Source organism: Gymnoscopelus microlampas (genome assembly GCF_963454915.1).
Source record: "Gymnoscopelus microlampas genome assembly, chromosome: 1".
NCBI lineage: Eukaryota > Metazoa > Chordata > Actinopteri > Myctophiformes > Myctophidae > Gymnoscopelus > Gymnoscopelus microlampas.
In genome coordinates, this window is record NC_139962.1 from 41,322,759 (window position 1) to 41,340,258 (window position 17,500).

The 17,500-nt window shown below is 42.6% G+C and overlaps 1 protein-coding gene across 1 annotated transcript in view; it reads left to right on the forward strand.

Moving 5' to 3' along the window:
* Nucleotides 1-4,321: 4,321 nt before the first annotated feature.
* The window catches only part of ush2a (Usher syndrome 2A (autosomal recessive, mild)), a gene marked incomplete at both ends in the record, with an annotated part of 295,634 nt that continues 282,455 nt past the window's right edge, over nt 4,322-17,500 (forward strand). The window contains 4 exons of the mRNA XM_084054952.1: nt 4,322-4,393; nt 5,720-5,934; nt 7,526-7,747; nt 12,892-13,063. Of these exons, the coding sequence (XP_083911078.1) occupies nt 4,322-4,393; nt 5,720-5,934; nt 7,526-7,747; nt 12,892-13,063 (681 nt within the window). The remainder of the gene's footprint in view (nt 4,394-5,719; nt 5,935-7,525; nt 7,748-12,891; nt 13,064-17,500) is intronic.

Genomic DNA, 17,500 nt, shown 5'->3' on the forward strand with positions numbered 1-17,500 from the left:
AAGTAAACTTGGTTTGTATTTCTGTCTATACTGTGTCCTACATGTGCTCTGTGTGACTGGAGAAGTAAACTTGCTTATTCCACAGGATTTCTTCTTGCCCTTCACTTGGGTCTTGCCTAAAATAAAAATGAAAAAACAGACACCCTACTTCTCTCTTATCACCCATAACCTCACCCTAACTCTGATTATTCACCTACCTCACTCTCATCACCCCTGCCTCACTGATCCTCCTTTTCTTCTTTAAATGTATTATTACCCTCCCTTAGTCCTCTGCATCCCCCTTCTTCTCATCCCCATGTGTTCTCTTCCAGCTGTAGGCCTACCCATTCCTTTTCCTTTCTGGCCATACTTTGCTCTCAAATATAGCTCCCATTCCCCTACTATGCCCTCTCCCTCCTCTATACTTCCTGCTACAGTATTCTCTCTTTCTCCCCTTTCGTCATCATCTTTGCTCTGTCTTTTCATTCTAGCTCCTTCTCTTCTGCCCTCTCCTTAAGGCTGATTTATACTTTGTTGCACAACAGTGTAGCTTGCCAAAAATATTGTATGCTGTGTTGTTAGTTATTTTCAGGGAGTGACAACTACTACTACTGGCCAGCCCATGATATTTGCTGTGCACCTTCATGCTACTCGGAGGATGAACCCTGTTGATTTAGGTGACCCCATGGCCTGGATACCCCGGCCAAAATTTCCACTCAGAAGATTATGCCAAAAAAATAATGTGTAGATTTCCATGAAGATGAACCCCACGGCCTTTCCTCTAGCACCACCCTCTGGCCAACATTTGCACACAATTGATATAATTGCAGGTTGAACCCTACCAATTTTGGTGACTCCATGACCTCCATCTTTGCTCCCCATGTCATACTATAGGTCCTAAACTTCTCCCCCCTTCTCAAGCCTAATTTAAACTTGTCACTTGCCAGAATGATCACATTCCGTTGTTAGGAAATCTGTTATTTCCGGCGAGCAACACCGCCATGTGATGAAGTATAAATTAGACTTTATGCTTCCCTCTTTTGCATATGCCCCATTTTATCTCTATTGCTCTTCCTCCCCTCTTTTCCTCTGGTTCTTTTCTTCTCTACCTCATTAAACTCTTTCTCTTTCTCTCTCTCTCTCTCTCTCTCTCTCTCTCTCTCTCTCTCTCTCTCTCTCTCTCTCTCTCCTCTGTCTGTCTCTCTCTCCTCCATCCTTTCGTCCCCATTCCTCTGCACGCTCCCTCCATCCTTGCCCCTAGCCACCCCCCCCCACTCCTCTCTGCCTAGTATTGATTAGAAGGCGAACCTCTAATCTCCTTAAGGTCATTAGGAACACTTAATTAAAACCTAGTTAGAATGCCTTTGTTCAACCAAAGCAAATTGCAGCTGTTCAAACGTGATTAGTGCGATAATGTAAAAACTTGTCGGCAGGGAAAAATATAAGAGAGAGGCTTTTTTATTTGGTGGAAATGTTTACATAATTTGAATGCAGAGCACTTGAGCACACAGTGGATATCTAAGCAATGCTGTTGTTGTTGTTGTTGCTGTGTGTGTGTGTGTGTGTGTGTGCGCGTGTGTGTGTGTGTGTGTGTGTGTGTGTGTGTGTGTGTGTGTGTGTGTGTGTGTGTGTGTGTGTGTGTGTGTGTGTGTGTGTGTGTGTGTGTGTGTGTGTGTGTGTGTGTGTGTGTGTGTGTGTGTGCGCGCGTGCGCTAATGTGCAGTAATGTTTTGACGCAGTTGTTTACTGGAGGAATTCTTCATGTAACTGGCCTAAGGTCCTGAAGAAAATAATGTTCAGATTGTTGGCTTTATTTTTACAGTTAGTCAACTTGGGGAATGGGGAGCTATAACAGCTTGTACTTGCAGTAAATATAATGGCATATGCGTTTATGTAAATGCTGAAAGCATAACTAAGTTTAATTCCTGTGTTTACAGTCAGTAATGTAACAGTGACAAACATAAGCCTATTTTCTAGGTGTTACAGTGGACATAAATATAACCACACTGCATCATTCTAAATGCTTAATGATACTGTAGCTCAGGGCCCAGGGTAGGCAACCTTAGGCATGGGAGGGTAATCACTGGCACACTGGCATTAGTGTGAAAGAGAGGAGTTTTGGTTTAAAAGAAAATGTAAAAGAAAATGTAAAAAAAAAGCAGAAGAATAAGAAAGGTTGTTTTATTTATGGACAATCAGAATCTTTTGGAAATATTTTATTTTGATGTGGTGTCATAATTAAACGTAATATTTATAAGGCACACACTGACTATCAAGAAAATAAAAACATGGCACTTCATGTCAAAAAGGTTGCTGACCCCCTGCTGTAGCTAATAATATCTCCCATGAGTCCCATCCACAATCAGTCGCAGTGTTCCCATGTCCAGACAAGACCACCGTTGCTATAGCGACCAGGGTAGCGTTCCCCCTCGTGCTCTGAGAGCCACTTGTTTGAAACCCACACGCAGCGCGCGCCTGTGGAGGAATACTTGTTAGGAGGAGATCCAGGCGGGGGCCCCCCTCCCCCCGCTGTCACGGATATAACATCATACCTGGACTCTGTCATGAAGGCTGAACGTTGTCGTTATTCGTTCATTATTATTGCTGCTGGACGCCGCTGCGTTTGTTTGTGTATCAGTTTGTGTGTGTGTGTGTTGTCGTTCTCGCGCCGACCCCCCGCACGCGCTTCAAGTGTTCCCTCCAACAAGTTTCCGGTGTCTTTAATAAGTGTCTCGAGCGCTGCTGGCCAGATGGCAGCTCGAGCTAATCAGCTTTACTAGCAGCGACGCTCCGCGGGTTTTCAATGAGTCAAGTTCATTTGTGGTCTCTCATTCATTCGGCGGGTCGACATGTAAACGCGGTAAAAACACATAACTGCGTGGATATATAGTTTAATGTATGAACGCTGAACGGCCCTGCTTTCCATTGGAGGAGGAGTACTGGCAGACAGTCAGACAGACAGACACTTACACGCAGACAGGTGTGTTTTGAGACACACAGGCAGGTGTTTTTTTTGGTCCCTGCCGCCTGTCAGCGTCAGAGCAACGTGTTGAATGTTTGATATTCAGCTTGGGAAGGAAGAGAGGAGTCACCGGGCAGGTAAACAACATGATATTTTCACAGCAATATATACTAGGCTGTCATAGGGTTTTCTGCTTACCGTAGATTTGCATAGGCTATTTGTTGAGCAGAATATCAATGGAGGCAGTACAGTTATTATTACACCACTTGGTAGCTTTCCAATCCGTTTAGCCAGCGGACATTATGTAGAGAGTGTCCGAGTAATTCAACACTATACATGTTTGCACTGTGTGGGCCTCTCTGTGCCAGATGAAATGGGGAATTGAGCCAGAGGAGTATTGAAATGAAGAGCGCTTTAGCCTAAGCCTCCATTTCCTCTAAACTTATGTGAAAAAAAACATTATGTAGGTGGGAAATACCCCGAGTCTAGATACCAAGGCAGAAGGACATGTTTAATTCAATTGAAAATGAAGGAGAGAGGAGAAAGCAATGTATCGGTATCATGAGAGCTGTGCCTCCATCAAGCCTGAGTATTCCTGGGCTTTGGCTATAGGGAATATAGCCTGCATGGCATTTTACACTGCTCAGATTTGTCTCATGTCCGGCTGTAGTCTGACCACCTCTTCTCTCCCTTTTCCTATCTCTTAAACATCTCTTCATTTCTCCATTTTCTCTCCCTCCCCCCTCTCCCTCACGCTCTCCCTCCAGGTTGTGTGAAATCCTAGCTATCATCTGTAGGCTTTGGCTGTGGCGTGTATATGTGTATGTGTATGTGTATGTGTATGTGACAGTGGGACAGAGAGCTAAGCTGGGTGGCCTCACCCCGGGGCCACTCTCGGAGCCATGAAACCATGACAGTCATCACTTATTTAAACACCCCTGGAAAGCGTCTGGAGGAATCTCCAAGTCTAGAATCCCCAGGGAAGGCTCTAGAAACCTGGCCTTTTGAACCTAAAGGCCTGGACTGGACCCGAACGAAGGAAGAAAAAAGAGCAGGTGATAAGGAAAGTGGGAAAAGACAAACATGGGGCAGAGGAGTGAACCTAACGAGGACGGAGAGAGGAGGAAAAACAGAGAGATACGAGCAAAGGAATGAACACCAATGTGAAGTTTGGGAAGAGCTCAAAGGTGTTATGAAGAGAAGAATGCTGGGAAATATAGATGGAAGTTGCAGGATAGAAAGAGGCTTCCCTTTTACTCTGTCACTTTCAGAAGGAAAATATCAACCCAAAAAGAGGAAAAAGAGTTTGTGGTCCTACCTGTGGCCATTCACTGAAAGAAAGGATGGAGCTGGACGGAGGAATGAAGTCTTGGTTAGAAGGATGACGCTGTGGGATGTTGTCCTGAGGTTGTTTCTCGTCCTCAGCATGTGTCCAAACACTGCTTCTTCCCAGGTAATGTTGGTAATGTTGGCTATCATAAACCACCTCCTTCTAATGCAACATGGTGGAATTGGAATTGAACCCTTTCAATATGGATCAAATAGTAGGCCTAGTGCTGAAATGAACCTTTTATTTTATGCATTGGATACGTCTGATTGGATATGTGGAAATTCATTTTAAAAATCAACTAAAATAACTAACCAACTAAGTAACTAACAAAAAAACCCAACATAAGTTGCATTTACATTTATACATTTATAGAGCATACCTTCATTTGTGGCGTTATGAACTTTGGTAAAAGGGTTTTCACAGATTAGATTATTTGCCTGTCATTACTGTACCTTACCTGATAAAACTCTGCATCCTATATTAAAATTGGCTTAAGGGAAGACCGGCCCGTGGTCGGGCTGGCCGGCAGGTGGGCATAAAAAGGTCATAAAAAGGACACAGACTGACACATACAGAGATTACATTACATTACATTACAGTCATTTAGCAGACGCTTTTATCCAAAGCGACTTACAATAAGTGCAATCAACAAAGGTAGGGAACGAAAGCTACTAATCACCAGAGGTTATAAGTGCATTTTCTGCAATAACAAGCAACCAAGAGCATACCTAGCGCTAAGGTAAAAGTGCAATATATCAGCTACCTATTTCCTTAAACAGATGAGACAAAGTAGTCAAATGAGCAGGAGCTAAAAACAAATAATTGTATTGACTAAACAAGATCCAATAAACAATTCAACAATAAAACAATAAAACAATAAAACAAGCATTCGTACAACTAGTTAACAGAGATCTCCATATATGGGCATATCAGTCGGATCTGCTCTAGATGTAACTCTAGTTATGATAAATTGCAGAAACACAGAATACGCTTAAACGCTGCATATGACAGATAAAACAGAATATGATTTAAGACTGGATAATATGATAGATAACACACTGAATACACGATAAGAAAGAATACAATGAAACACTGCATATGTCAGATCAAATTCTGAAACACTGCATATATGATATGACCAGTGTGGTAAAACACTGCATGATAAGACACTGAATATGCTGTAACACTGCATATGACAGATCTAAATACACTGAAACAATGTATAAGATAAAATACTGAATAAGCTCGAACACTGCATATGGTAAAACACTGAAACACGACATATGATAAAACACTATGTGATAAAACTGCATATAGATATGCATTATGATAAAATACTATTACAGTATGTCATAAAACACTGCATGCAGTAAAACATTTGCATATGAGCCAGATGTCCTCAAACTGCTCAAAGTCTCAAACCCTCTTTCAATTCTTGTTGGTGTTCAGGGTAATTTTCCACGGTTGGAGAACATCGCTGCATTCAAACCCATCTCCACTTCCCCTGATCGCTCCACCTGTGGGTTTCCAGTAAGGAGTAGCTACTGCCAGCCCGCCTCCACCCAGGCCGATCTACTGGGATGTTCTCTGAACTTCTGTAACCAGGAATGTCCCTATAGGTCCTCCACACCTCCACATGCCCCACTGCTACTGCCTGCATACAGGTGCGTACTATCATGGTCTTTTCCGGTTAGTTCAGGTCCGCTCGGTTTCAGTTCATATCAGCTTACACAATATAATATATATATATATATATAAAGTGGGGTGGGACCTTACAAAATGGATATTACTTTTCAGATAAATGGATTTTAGGTCGGCCCACTCACTGTGTAACACCTGTGTTATCATGTACTTAAAATTACCAGCCAACAGTATTGTTATTGTTGATCAATAATATTCAACCCTTTACTATTCAAAAAATCCCCCTCAAATAAACAACAACTGACCTTTGAGGCACTGACCATGCTAACATCCCATTTATTGTAGGGATGGTACGGCTCTTGGTATAATATTGAACCATACGATGCGATCCACTCTTCTTAATCATCAGGGTTGACATCTCGGTTAGGTTCTTACCGGACACCACTGTGGCGGGTCCTAGACTCGGACAGCCAGTTCTCTTTGAGTAGTATTTTAGACCATCCATATATATTAATAATAATTTGGTCCCTTTGGGGTGTTTTTTGTCACTGTATATTTATTTTGCACATAAGTGAACTTTGTCCTCTGCATTTACCCATACTAATGATTAGGAAACACAGAGCAGTGAGTGCTATTAGTACAGCGCTCGGGGAGCAGTTAGGGGGGTTAAGTGTCTTGCTCAGGGACTCTTCAACACATAGGCCGGGGCACAAACTGGGGACCTTCTGTTTCCCAGATGGCCTCTCTACCCACTCAGCTATGGCTGCCCCAGTTCCATGGTTCCATGGTTCAATACGCACTTGAGAATTAAGGCATTTTCGGTTTTGTATTCATATTTTGCGTTATTACGTTATTGCACATTTCATACTGCTTTTTGCACTCTGTTAGCCCTTTTCCACCGGCATAGAACTGGTTCCGTTCTTTTCCCCCCGCCTAATCTAGAACCAGTTCACTGAAAATAATTGGTTCCGAAACCCAAAAAGCCCAGAACTGGGTACCACAGTGGGCGTGTCAATATTCTACAGGTTGGAAGATGCAGATGCGAATCCGATATAAACAATGGCGAAAGCAAGCGAAATATCATAAAGAAAAACTATACATTGCAGTGGTCTAGTTATTTTGATTGGTGATGGTTAAAGCTGTGTCTTTGTTTTGTTGCACCATTTAAGATTAATCTTAGTTCCCCTGGCATAAAGTCCACACTAACCAAAATACTGTATATTAGACAGACTACCTGTATAACGTTTTAAGTCGGTTTATCGATCTGGGACAACGTTGTTGTCTACCGTTACTGGGCTTCATATTTGATATATTGAACAATCAACAATTACTAATGCTATTCGGGTCAGGGCTGTTTGGTTACATCGGTGATGAACACTCTTCATCATCATCATAACTTACCACTCGGGTGGAAAAGGGTCTTCTGTTTGTATGTTTGTGTCACCAGAGAAGACCCCTCTCTGCGAGCAAATCGCTTGCTGAAAATAGCCAATCTACAAGCATCGCAACGTGTTTTGAGCTATTTTATACTGGGATGTCATCATTGTCAGCGGCTGTGACATACCTCTGAGAGATCTTTTTTAAATAAACACAATTTTAATCTCCTCCACTCAGGGGTTCCTGTGTAAAGGAAGACTCTGACACTCACCCTGAGATGCACACAGAACTCAACGTTAGTTCCAGTACCAGTTCAGAAGGTGTTCTTACTGGAGCCAGTAGTGTTGTGTTCCAATCGGTCCAGGGTGGGTGTCTGGTCTCACCTCCATCCCAGAACCTCGGACCACTGGGATCCCTCACCCTGTCTGTCTGGATCAAACCAGCTGCTTCTGGAGAGATGTGAGTTTACTGTTTTAGATTAATTATTATTATTATTATTATTATTACTACTATCATTATTATTATGTATTCATTTAGTTCATCCCATGAGCTGTTTACAATCATATTGCACATTATATTGTAATTTAATAGCTGGCACTTACTGTATTACAACAACGACTTGAATGAATGAAGTTTCACGTGGTGTGTTGTGTAACAAAGACCAAAATGATCTTGACATGGATTAACCTAACATCAGTATTAGTGTTAAGTTAACACTATGTCCTACATAGATGTGGTGTCTCTGCGTGCGTGTGTACATGTATGTGGGAGTGTGTGTGTGTGTGTGTGTGTGTGTGTGTGTGTGTGTGTGTGTGTGTGTGTGTGTGTGTGTGTGTGTGTGTGTGTGTGTGTGTGTGAGAGAGAGAGAGAGAGATGATGAGATTGTATTGGTGTGTCTTGGTGTCCCACGTAGAGCTGAGATGGTGCAGAGTTACACTCAGATCAGTTGGCAACAGACTCAGATCAGTTGGCAGCACACACACACACACACACACACACACACACACACACACACACACACACACACACACACACACACACACACACACACACACACACACACACACACACACACACACACATAGATCAGTTGCTAACACAAATACACACACACAGATCAGTTGGCTTTCTGGCAACACTATCTAGTCTTCCAGCAGAACGGAGATGACGTACCTGATCATCAATCCTCTGACTTAACATACAGAGAACTAAAGATAGATATAAACAGCATGCATGGTGTTTGCATGTACTGACTTCCTGTCCATACACACACTGTAGCATGAGCTGTTGAAATTTAACCCATTCAATCCGAGAACGCATCTGTGTAATTTTTAGATTTCTTTGGCTATTCAAAAATAGCAGATATACAAGCTCATACCGCGGCACCGAGTGCTGCGGTATGAGCTTGTAGATCTGCAATTTTTTGAAAAATCATGAAACTTTGTGCAAATCTTTGAATATATGTTTTTTAAAGCAAACATTTGTAACTCTTTGCTTCTGGGGGATTCTGTCTTCTAAATCCTAACAGTTTGTTTTCCTTTTTTTACATATCAGTGGTTGTCAAACTTTTTTCATGTCAAGGACCCCCAAAATTATATGTATTTGTCGGCGACCCCCCATCTCAAAATATTTTGTTCCAGTGACCCCCAGAAGCAAAGATTATTATTTAATTATGATAGCAGATCTACAAGCTCATAGTGCCGCGCTGTGAGCTTGTATATCTGCTATTTTTGAATAGCCAAAGAAATAAAAAAATGACATAGATGCGGTCCCAGTCTTAATGGGTTAATTCACTATATCCTGTTAGAATATTGTAACTCTATACACTGTGTGAATGCTGTGGCAGCAGACAAGGCAATTAACCAAAAGGTAATTACGTTAGTAAATCACAGTATCATATACCCAGGCTTTATTTGCCCTGGATGAGGGGAGTGATGAAAGGGCAGAGAGGGTGATCTGATAACCCCTAGGGCTGATACGACAGTAGCTGGCCAATCGGAGCAAGCTAAAGTGCCACAGCATGCTGAACAGTTGCCGTGAGCAGTGTCACTGTGGAAAGAACTGAACATGTCAAACGTGGCTGCCACAGTTGTTGCACTTTGATCAAATGTTATTTTCGCGTTGTAAAGCTAAATAAGGCTTTGGCTGTGACAAACAAATGATCGGCCAGGCATTCGTGGTCATACACGCGTGTGCGCACGCACGCACGCACACACACACACACACACACACACACACACACACACACACACACACACACACACACACACACACACACACACACACACACACACACACGCACACACACACCGATGCGTGCCCGTCATAAGAGATCGTAACTTTGTATTGTAAAGTTAGCTGGGATAGAGTCTGGAAATGAACCAAGATGTTTACAGTGTTTGCACTAATATTTCACCAGATTAACCACTTAAGCCCTATATACTTTATTCTATATGCATGCATGGCTTTTATGATTAACAGCTCTGCAGGAATCTAGCCATCTTGAAGAGGGTCGGTTGACGTCTGTGCTTGACTGTTTTTGTCCGGAGATAATCCTGCAAACCACTGGACCGATCAGCGCCAAATCTCTTATGCATACAGCCAGTAGGCCGACTTAGCCTCTTTTTCATTTTTGAAATTTAACGGAAGTTACAGGGGCTCGGACCGGGCTGAAACCTTGTCCAAATTTGGAGTCACTAGTAACCTGGTTCTAAACCATAGACCCTGCACACTCTCTGAGTGGACTGCCTCTTGGTCTGGTGTTGAAATATGAGCCTAGGATATCTTCGATACCGTCCAGTACCGTCCAATGAGACTCAATGAGAGGTGGCGGTGGGTCTAACGACAAGCCAATCAGTGAATATCTGCTAAAACAAGCTGTGCGATGACGTCAGATGTAGGCGGATCCGTGGATCTCTTGTGATTGGTTTAGGTCAATTCGAATCCCCTCCCCCTTATAATCGCAGACACTGCAGCCAATTTCAGACTGAAGCTCCACGCAGCTTTGGGCCTCACATCTCCATGTAGATCTGCAATTTTCTCCATTTTATTCTGAAGATTTTAACAATTGTGAATGTTCTTGCCTATAATTACATAATCCCAAGAATAGGGACTCCAGGTTGAGTTGCTGAGCTCCCTGTAGAAGCCCTGTTATTGCATGTCAGTGATCAGATGTTACTGAATGACAGAGTGATCAGATGTTTGAATTTTATCTGCTTATTTGTGAGCAGAGACCATGACAGACTGAACATGACACCTGTATCTCGTTCTATCTCCCTCATTCTCTCTCTCTCTCTCTCTCTCTCTCTCTCTCTCTCTCTCTCTCTCTCTCTCTCTCCTTTTTCTCTCTGCCGTGTTTTCTGTCTTTTGTTATAGTGGCTGTCAGGGCTGCCATCAAAGCCCCAGATGAAAGGATGTCTCTGTCCTCACCTCTGTCCATCTCTCTTCACCCCTACCCCCCCACCCCCACCATCACCTCATCTCCCTCTTTCTTTGGTTGTCCTTTCACCCCCACCCCCCCATGTGAACAATGAACACTGCCAGCCACCTGTTGTATCAAACCTTATTTACTATGGTTTTGCCGGGGTTTTATTTCTTATCAGGATAAAGGTTTGATTGTGTGTTTCTGGTGATGATAATAAATGTTTCCAGTTTAATATGGAGTCCGAATCAACAAGTCAACTGATAATCAAGTTGCCAAAAAAACTTAAATCATTTTTGCTACATCTACAATGACATGAACCTTACGTGATGTTCATCATCACATGTTCATCATCACACACTGAGGATTTTCAGGTGGATTTTGTCAGAATTCTATAAATCAATATTGTTTGGTTTGGTTCAGTGCAGGTCTGTTACCTTTCTTTCCGTTGCACTGGGTCAGAGCTGTGGCATCACCTACTAACCCTCTCTACAGTCATGTGGTCCCTTATGTCAGACTTTGGCTGCTGGTTGGTTGTTGTAACTAGTTGCTCTAGTAACAATGTTCACATAAAAAAAGTCTTTATGTTTAATAACCATCTTCCCAGTTCCCACCTCAGTCAGGACTCACTCCCCATCTTCCAGCACTATTCTTTCAGCTTCACCTCATCCCCTTGCTCTTCAATTTTTTTTGTATCAGTACTTACTTATACTGACACAAATATACTGATATAAATGTATATAGATGCCAGTTATATTTTCCACATCACGTGTATGTTGTTTACTTGTTCACTTGCTCCTTTCTTGTCCACATGAATGTTATTAGATTAATGCTGTTTGCTTTATATAGTTGTATGAATGAGGTTTACTTGTCCACAGATGCCAAGTTTGTTACTTAGACAGATGCTAGGTTTGTTGTCTACCCGCTGTCTTCTAACTATCTTGTAGTTTTAAAATGTGTGTCCAACAGGCAGAGCAAAGCTCCCTGTGAAGTTCCTCCATGAGGCGAACACTGGCCAGAAATAAAGTGACTTTGTGTTTTGTCATATAAGTGGCTCCTAGCAGGCAGGCCAAGCTCTGGATTACATGATACTAAACTATGTGACAGACACAGTGACTGCCAAACAGTCCACCTCCACAAATACACTCATTGTGTGTGTCCTTAAAGACACACGGTGAAATTTGATGCCATTTCACATTAACCTTTTACTTTAACTAAACATTTTCAAGCATAGAAACAGAAAAGGATAGAATGGACATTTCCATTCATAGCAACACTTTAATTCAGCGTAAAAAAAAGGAAAGTAATCATTCCATGGGGGGCCTCTGTGAACCGGTCCGTGGTGCATTTAGTTTGATGCAATTAATTGAATGGTATCCGTAGCAATAACCATCTCCCCAATCCCCATAAAGTGTGTTTGATGTAAACTAAGCTGTTACAGTACATACAGTACTGTCAACCCCCAAGGTGAAGAAATCAAATCATTTGGATATTTGGATCCACTTGGGCTCCAGTGTGGATGTCGGGCTTTATGTGGCCAAACTGTGACGTTAGTCCATGACGTATTAATGCCTTTGAGCCCCTTCGACTTCCGTTATAAAATTCAATTTAGATTTAAAAAAATATATCAAACATATACGTGTATGTGAAACTGCACAAGACATTTGGTGCTGATCGGTCCAGAGGTTTGCAAGATTATCTCTGTACAAACACAGACCATCAACCGACCCTCTTCAAGATGGCTATATCCTCCTGCAGAGCCACACTGTTAAATCTGTTAAACAAATCCGCACTGTGACAGGTTTTAGTTCTAGCCCTCAAACTTGGCCTAATGTGCAGATCCTCCATGTATTCTCTCTCTCTTCTTGTGATTCATCATCCATGTTGGCCTGGGTTCATAAAAGCCATGATTTCCTATAAAATGTCACTGATGGTGATTAATATGACACTGTGTGTGGTTTGCCCTCAGAGCATCAGGAGAACCCTAGTCATGTAAAATATTGATATTCCATGTGTAAATGTCAGGAGGACTGTGTGTGTGTGTGTGTGTGTGTGTGTGTGTGTGTGTGTGTGTGTGTGTGTGCGTGTGCGTGTATGTGCGTGTGTGTGTGTGGACCAGCTCTTCTATCCATCCAGTCTTCATCCATTTGGTTCTGCTGACACGTGTGTTTTCTCCTCTCAGGGTGTTGTTGGAGAAGAGCTCAGGGGTGCGCTTGGTTTTCGTCCTAATGGTGTCCGAGCGGGCAGTGACGCTGCAGTACGGACAGCAGCCTGGCCATCAAACGCCTCTGAACGTCAGCTTTATCACGCAGGGTAGAATCACCCTTGACAGATGGACTCACCTTGTACTTCAGGTAACAGACTTGAGACATGTTCATTGATCTTTGTTTATTGTTAGTTTTTCGTTTGTTTAATCCATTACTGACTTATTACTGTATTTAGAATGTTAAGGAAAAGCCCCACATCATATTTTCTGTTAGATGTAGAAACTCATGACATGCTAAATTTCGGATTTACACTGGGTCAAAGCACATAAAGCTCAGACGGAAATTCAGACTTGGAATAGAAAAGTGCGCTCCTCAGAACTCAGGTCTCTGCCAGGCCAGATTTCTTACGGAAGTCATAGCAGTCAATCAGAATGGAATATGACACATCTGACTAATACATCTGACTCCAGAGATAATGAGTACCGATTTGTGTGTTTTAGACAAAAAAGTATGTTTTGAAGAAAACACAAAATATAGTCTTGCACAAATGGCCGGGGCCAGGATGGGGAGTTGTGTCATGATCCAGGGGGAATAAATGTGATTGTATGACCTGCGGTTCAAGCTGGAGTTACTGTATAGGCAAAAACGTGAAACATTCTGTATAAGATAGCATTGCGCCAGATCAACGTGGGTTCTGGGCGTGAAAATTGCAGTAATAATAATTGTGCTGTGCCTCGTACCGTCTTGTGCAGATATTTGGGTTGTATAATGTCCATGGTGTGTAGACATAACTGAATGGTTAGAGAGGCCGTCTGGCGAGCTGAAAGTTCCAGGTTCGATTCCCGGCCCCGGCTATTGCCGAGGTGTCCATGAACAAGACACCTGCTCCCCCTGAGCGCTCATCAAAATCATCTGAGCAGCCATCAGCTGAAAACAGAATTTCCCCCATGGGATTAACCAGGTCTCCACTACACCCCCCCCCTCCAAGGGTCAATGCAACCAGTCTTAGACATCAGGCATGGAGCAGTCTCAACATTAACCATGGGGTCAGGGTCCAGGGATTAGAGCAGTCTAGACTGGGATCCTCCCCTCATAGTGGAGACACTATGAGGGAGGATGCAGCGTGGTTTTTTGGTCATTTTAATTTACACCAGAAAAGTACAAAAAGGATGCCCAGGGTAGTATTGCAGGAGCCCTAAGTTATGTTCTCCATTAATTGTTGTGTGGAAAGTGCTCATGTTAATTCATATTTAATTAGAAAGGACACAAAGGCACCTACAGGGATGTGTAACTCATTTGATGTGGTTTATATTAATCTGTGTACCTAAGCAGAGCCATCAGGTTTATGTTGAACTGTTTTGCCAGGGCATGTGAAAGAGAATTTGTCTCTCACCTCCTTCCCTCTCTCTCTCTCTCTCTCTCTCTCTCTCTCTCTCTCTCTCTGGGCTGGTGGTAATTATACTGGCAAACATCTGCTTTGGCACAGCTGCTGGGGCAGGGGGCACACACACACACACACACACACACACAGACACACACACACACACACACACACACACACACACACACACACACACACACACACACACACACACACAGAGAACACTCGCGTTTTTGTATGTTTTTGTACTTTGAATGGTTTTGATGGTTTCGTTTGGGTCATTGGTCCTGTTGAGAGGTTTGGTGATAATTTGATGCTTTTTGGTCCAGAAGTATTTGACAGTTTAGAAGGTCAGTTTTCTGTTTATCATTCATCTCATTTTTGTGATCTGATAGAGGCTTTTTGGTTCTGTAGAAGTGGCAGCAAAATTGTTGTTAAGAGTTCTGACAATGATTTCCCATGTGTTGTAAGCAAGCCCCCAGAACTACGGTAGAACAGTGAAGCGGCCAAGCCTGGTGGTCAAATCTGAGAATGCACTTAAATGCTACTTGTGCGCATGCTCACGACACGTCACGACCCATGGATCCATTCCATTGGTTCATATTGGTTCCATATTGGTTCCTATTCTTACTTCCGGGTGCTTCAAAACTGAGCACTTTAATAGAAATGAATAGCTGGGGGCGGGGCAATCCGCCCTCTAGATATATTATAACTCTATGGTTGTAAGTACCAGTGGTGTGATCTTTCCAGCTTAAGCCAGATTTCTGGAATGACCTCACCTGGCCATAAACTGAGACCTACATTATGTCATGCAAAAGAGTGTACCTAAAACGTGTTCCCCAATATTGCCAATGTGGGCTTCTGTCCCTTTTTCTTTATTTTTGACTGGAGAATCCAGTCCTCTATCTTCTCCTTCAAGTTATGTCAGGAATTTCCTCTTAGCCCCGCCCACCTATAAAGGTTATTGCCGAGTGCACGCCTACAATTCAACGTCAGACATTCCACACACACAGAATGGCCATTTGAGTTGCAGACACTGAGAGAACCAGAGGTCTTTTTCCCAGCTAAGGCCTAGCCCCACCCCTTTCCACTCACACACACACACACACACACACACACACACACACACACACACACACACACACACACACACACACACACACACATGGCTGAAAGTTCTCCATAGTGGCGACGGCTCCGTCGTCAGCATTATTTCTGCTGCGTTCACACCAAAAGGATGCCTTTATATAAAAAAAGCCTATACTCCATTTGACTTGGCGTTTTTTGATCAAACTGGCCGTGTCCAAGGAGCTGTCACTCAAGTCTCCTCAAGTGAGCTTTTTTCGAGGCGAGACAAAAATGGGCTGTGCGCGCAGATGCGCATTATGAAGTCAAAAATGAAAAATAGCAGCTGTAGATGAGAAATAAGTCTATATTTAGTTACTACATAACCTATTTATGGAAAACAAATCAGCAGAATGTTTATAAACAAGCTGCTAAATAACTGAACGGGCCGTCTGGTCGCTACCCCCCCACGCTGCTCTCCATGAGCCCGTCATAGGGCACTCTGTGACGGGGAGCATCACTCGGTGTTTCCCCATGCTAGAAATGACCAAAGCGAACTTAATACATCTTAATAAAAAAGCACAAACTACCTACTTCACAAGAATAATGTTGGTGTAATTAGGAGATTCGACAGGGAATCTATATTTTATATACACAAATTAAAGTTAAAGAAAAAATCATGTTGCCGTATTTCATGTTATTTCGCGGACGTTCAGCTCTCGTCTCGCCGCTCAGCTGCTGCTGTCTCGGGCAGACTGACTGCGGGAGTCCCGCTCCGTCTACGCATAGATATATATCTATGTGTCTACGGGCATCCCTTTGATGCTTCGCTATTAGTTGAGCGACATATACACTGACTAGGAAAAAGAGAGAGACACACGTGTGTGTGTGTGTGTGTGTGTGTGTGTGTGTGTGTGTGTGTGTGTGTGTGTGTGTGTGTGTGCGTGTGCGTGCGTGCGTGCGTACACACACTTTTTCTTCGCTCGTGACTCAAAATGAGGAGTTTTTAGTGTGTTACGCACTGGATTGGAACTATTTTTGCAATATTATTCTTCACAGTTTACCTCAAAGAAAGGTAGGCCATAATCTTTTTTTGTTGTTGTTGCTGGCTGGGGTGAGGATCATGACGCTGCTGTCTTGATTTCTTGTGGTTGTGGTTGTGTATGTGTATGTGTATGTGTGTGTGTGTGTGTGTGTGTGTGTGTGTGTGTGTGTGTGTGTGTGTGTGTTTGCCAGAGATGTCGTATATGTATGGTTCCTCAACAGTATCTGTTTATTCCGTGTTGTTCAATAAAAAGCATTTTAATCCGATCGAAGGCCATTTCCTCATACAGTTACAATGTATCAGAGTGCAATACACCTCCCAACCACTAGGGTCGCTTAGTTGAATGCATGGAGAACATTCGGAGAAAGAGGCCACTGATCGAATTAGAATGCTTTTCATTGAACAATACGGAAGACACGGGGACTTCTGACGGCCCGTATATAATGGTAACATCCATGGCCATGTGGTTAGCACTTTATATTTGAAACCTGAACTTTTATGTAGATGTACGGGTTGTAATGGAGAAAGTGCAAAAACCAGGTTGACGTTCAGCCATGACGCTGATGACGGACGATGCGATCGTGTTTCCACAGTGTTTCTTTTTTTCTGTATAGTTATTGTTTGGACAAGGTGTCACCTGAACTACTACAGTACTAGGCTAATGTTAACCTTGCTAGTTATAGTGTTATGTGCACACTACAGTAGGTCTATGTACATTATGTGAAGGCCTGTTATGTGCGCAATAGGCCTACCTTTATTTGACAACTTCAGTTACTAGTTCCTTTGTAGATTTCGATTATTATTACAAAACTTACATTAACCACTTCACCTTCATATACATTTCGTCCATTCGAAAATAGACGATCTACAAGCTCACAGATCTTGTAGATCTGCTATTTTCAAAAGATGTCATACATTTGACAACTTGTGCAATGGGATATTCTGCATAATGAGTAGCCTACTTTCTAGTTCTGGTACTTTAAGTACATTTAGATACCAATGTTTTTGTAATTTTACTCAAGTACATTTTTAATTCTGGACATTTACTTCTAACATAGTATTTCTACATTTTCTACATTGTAGTATTGATACG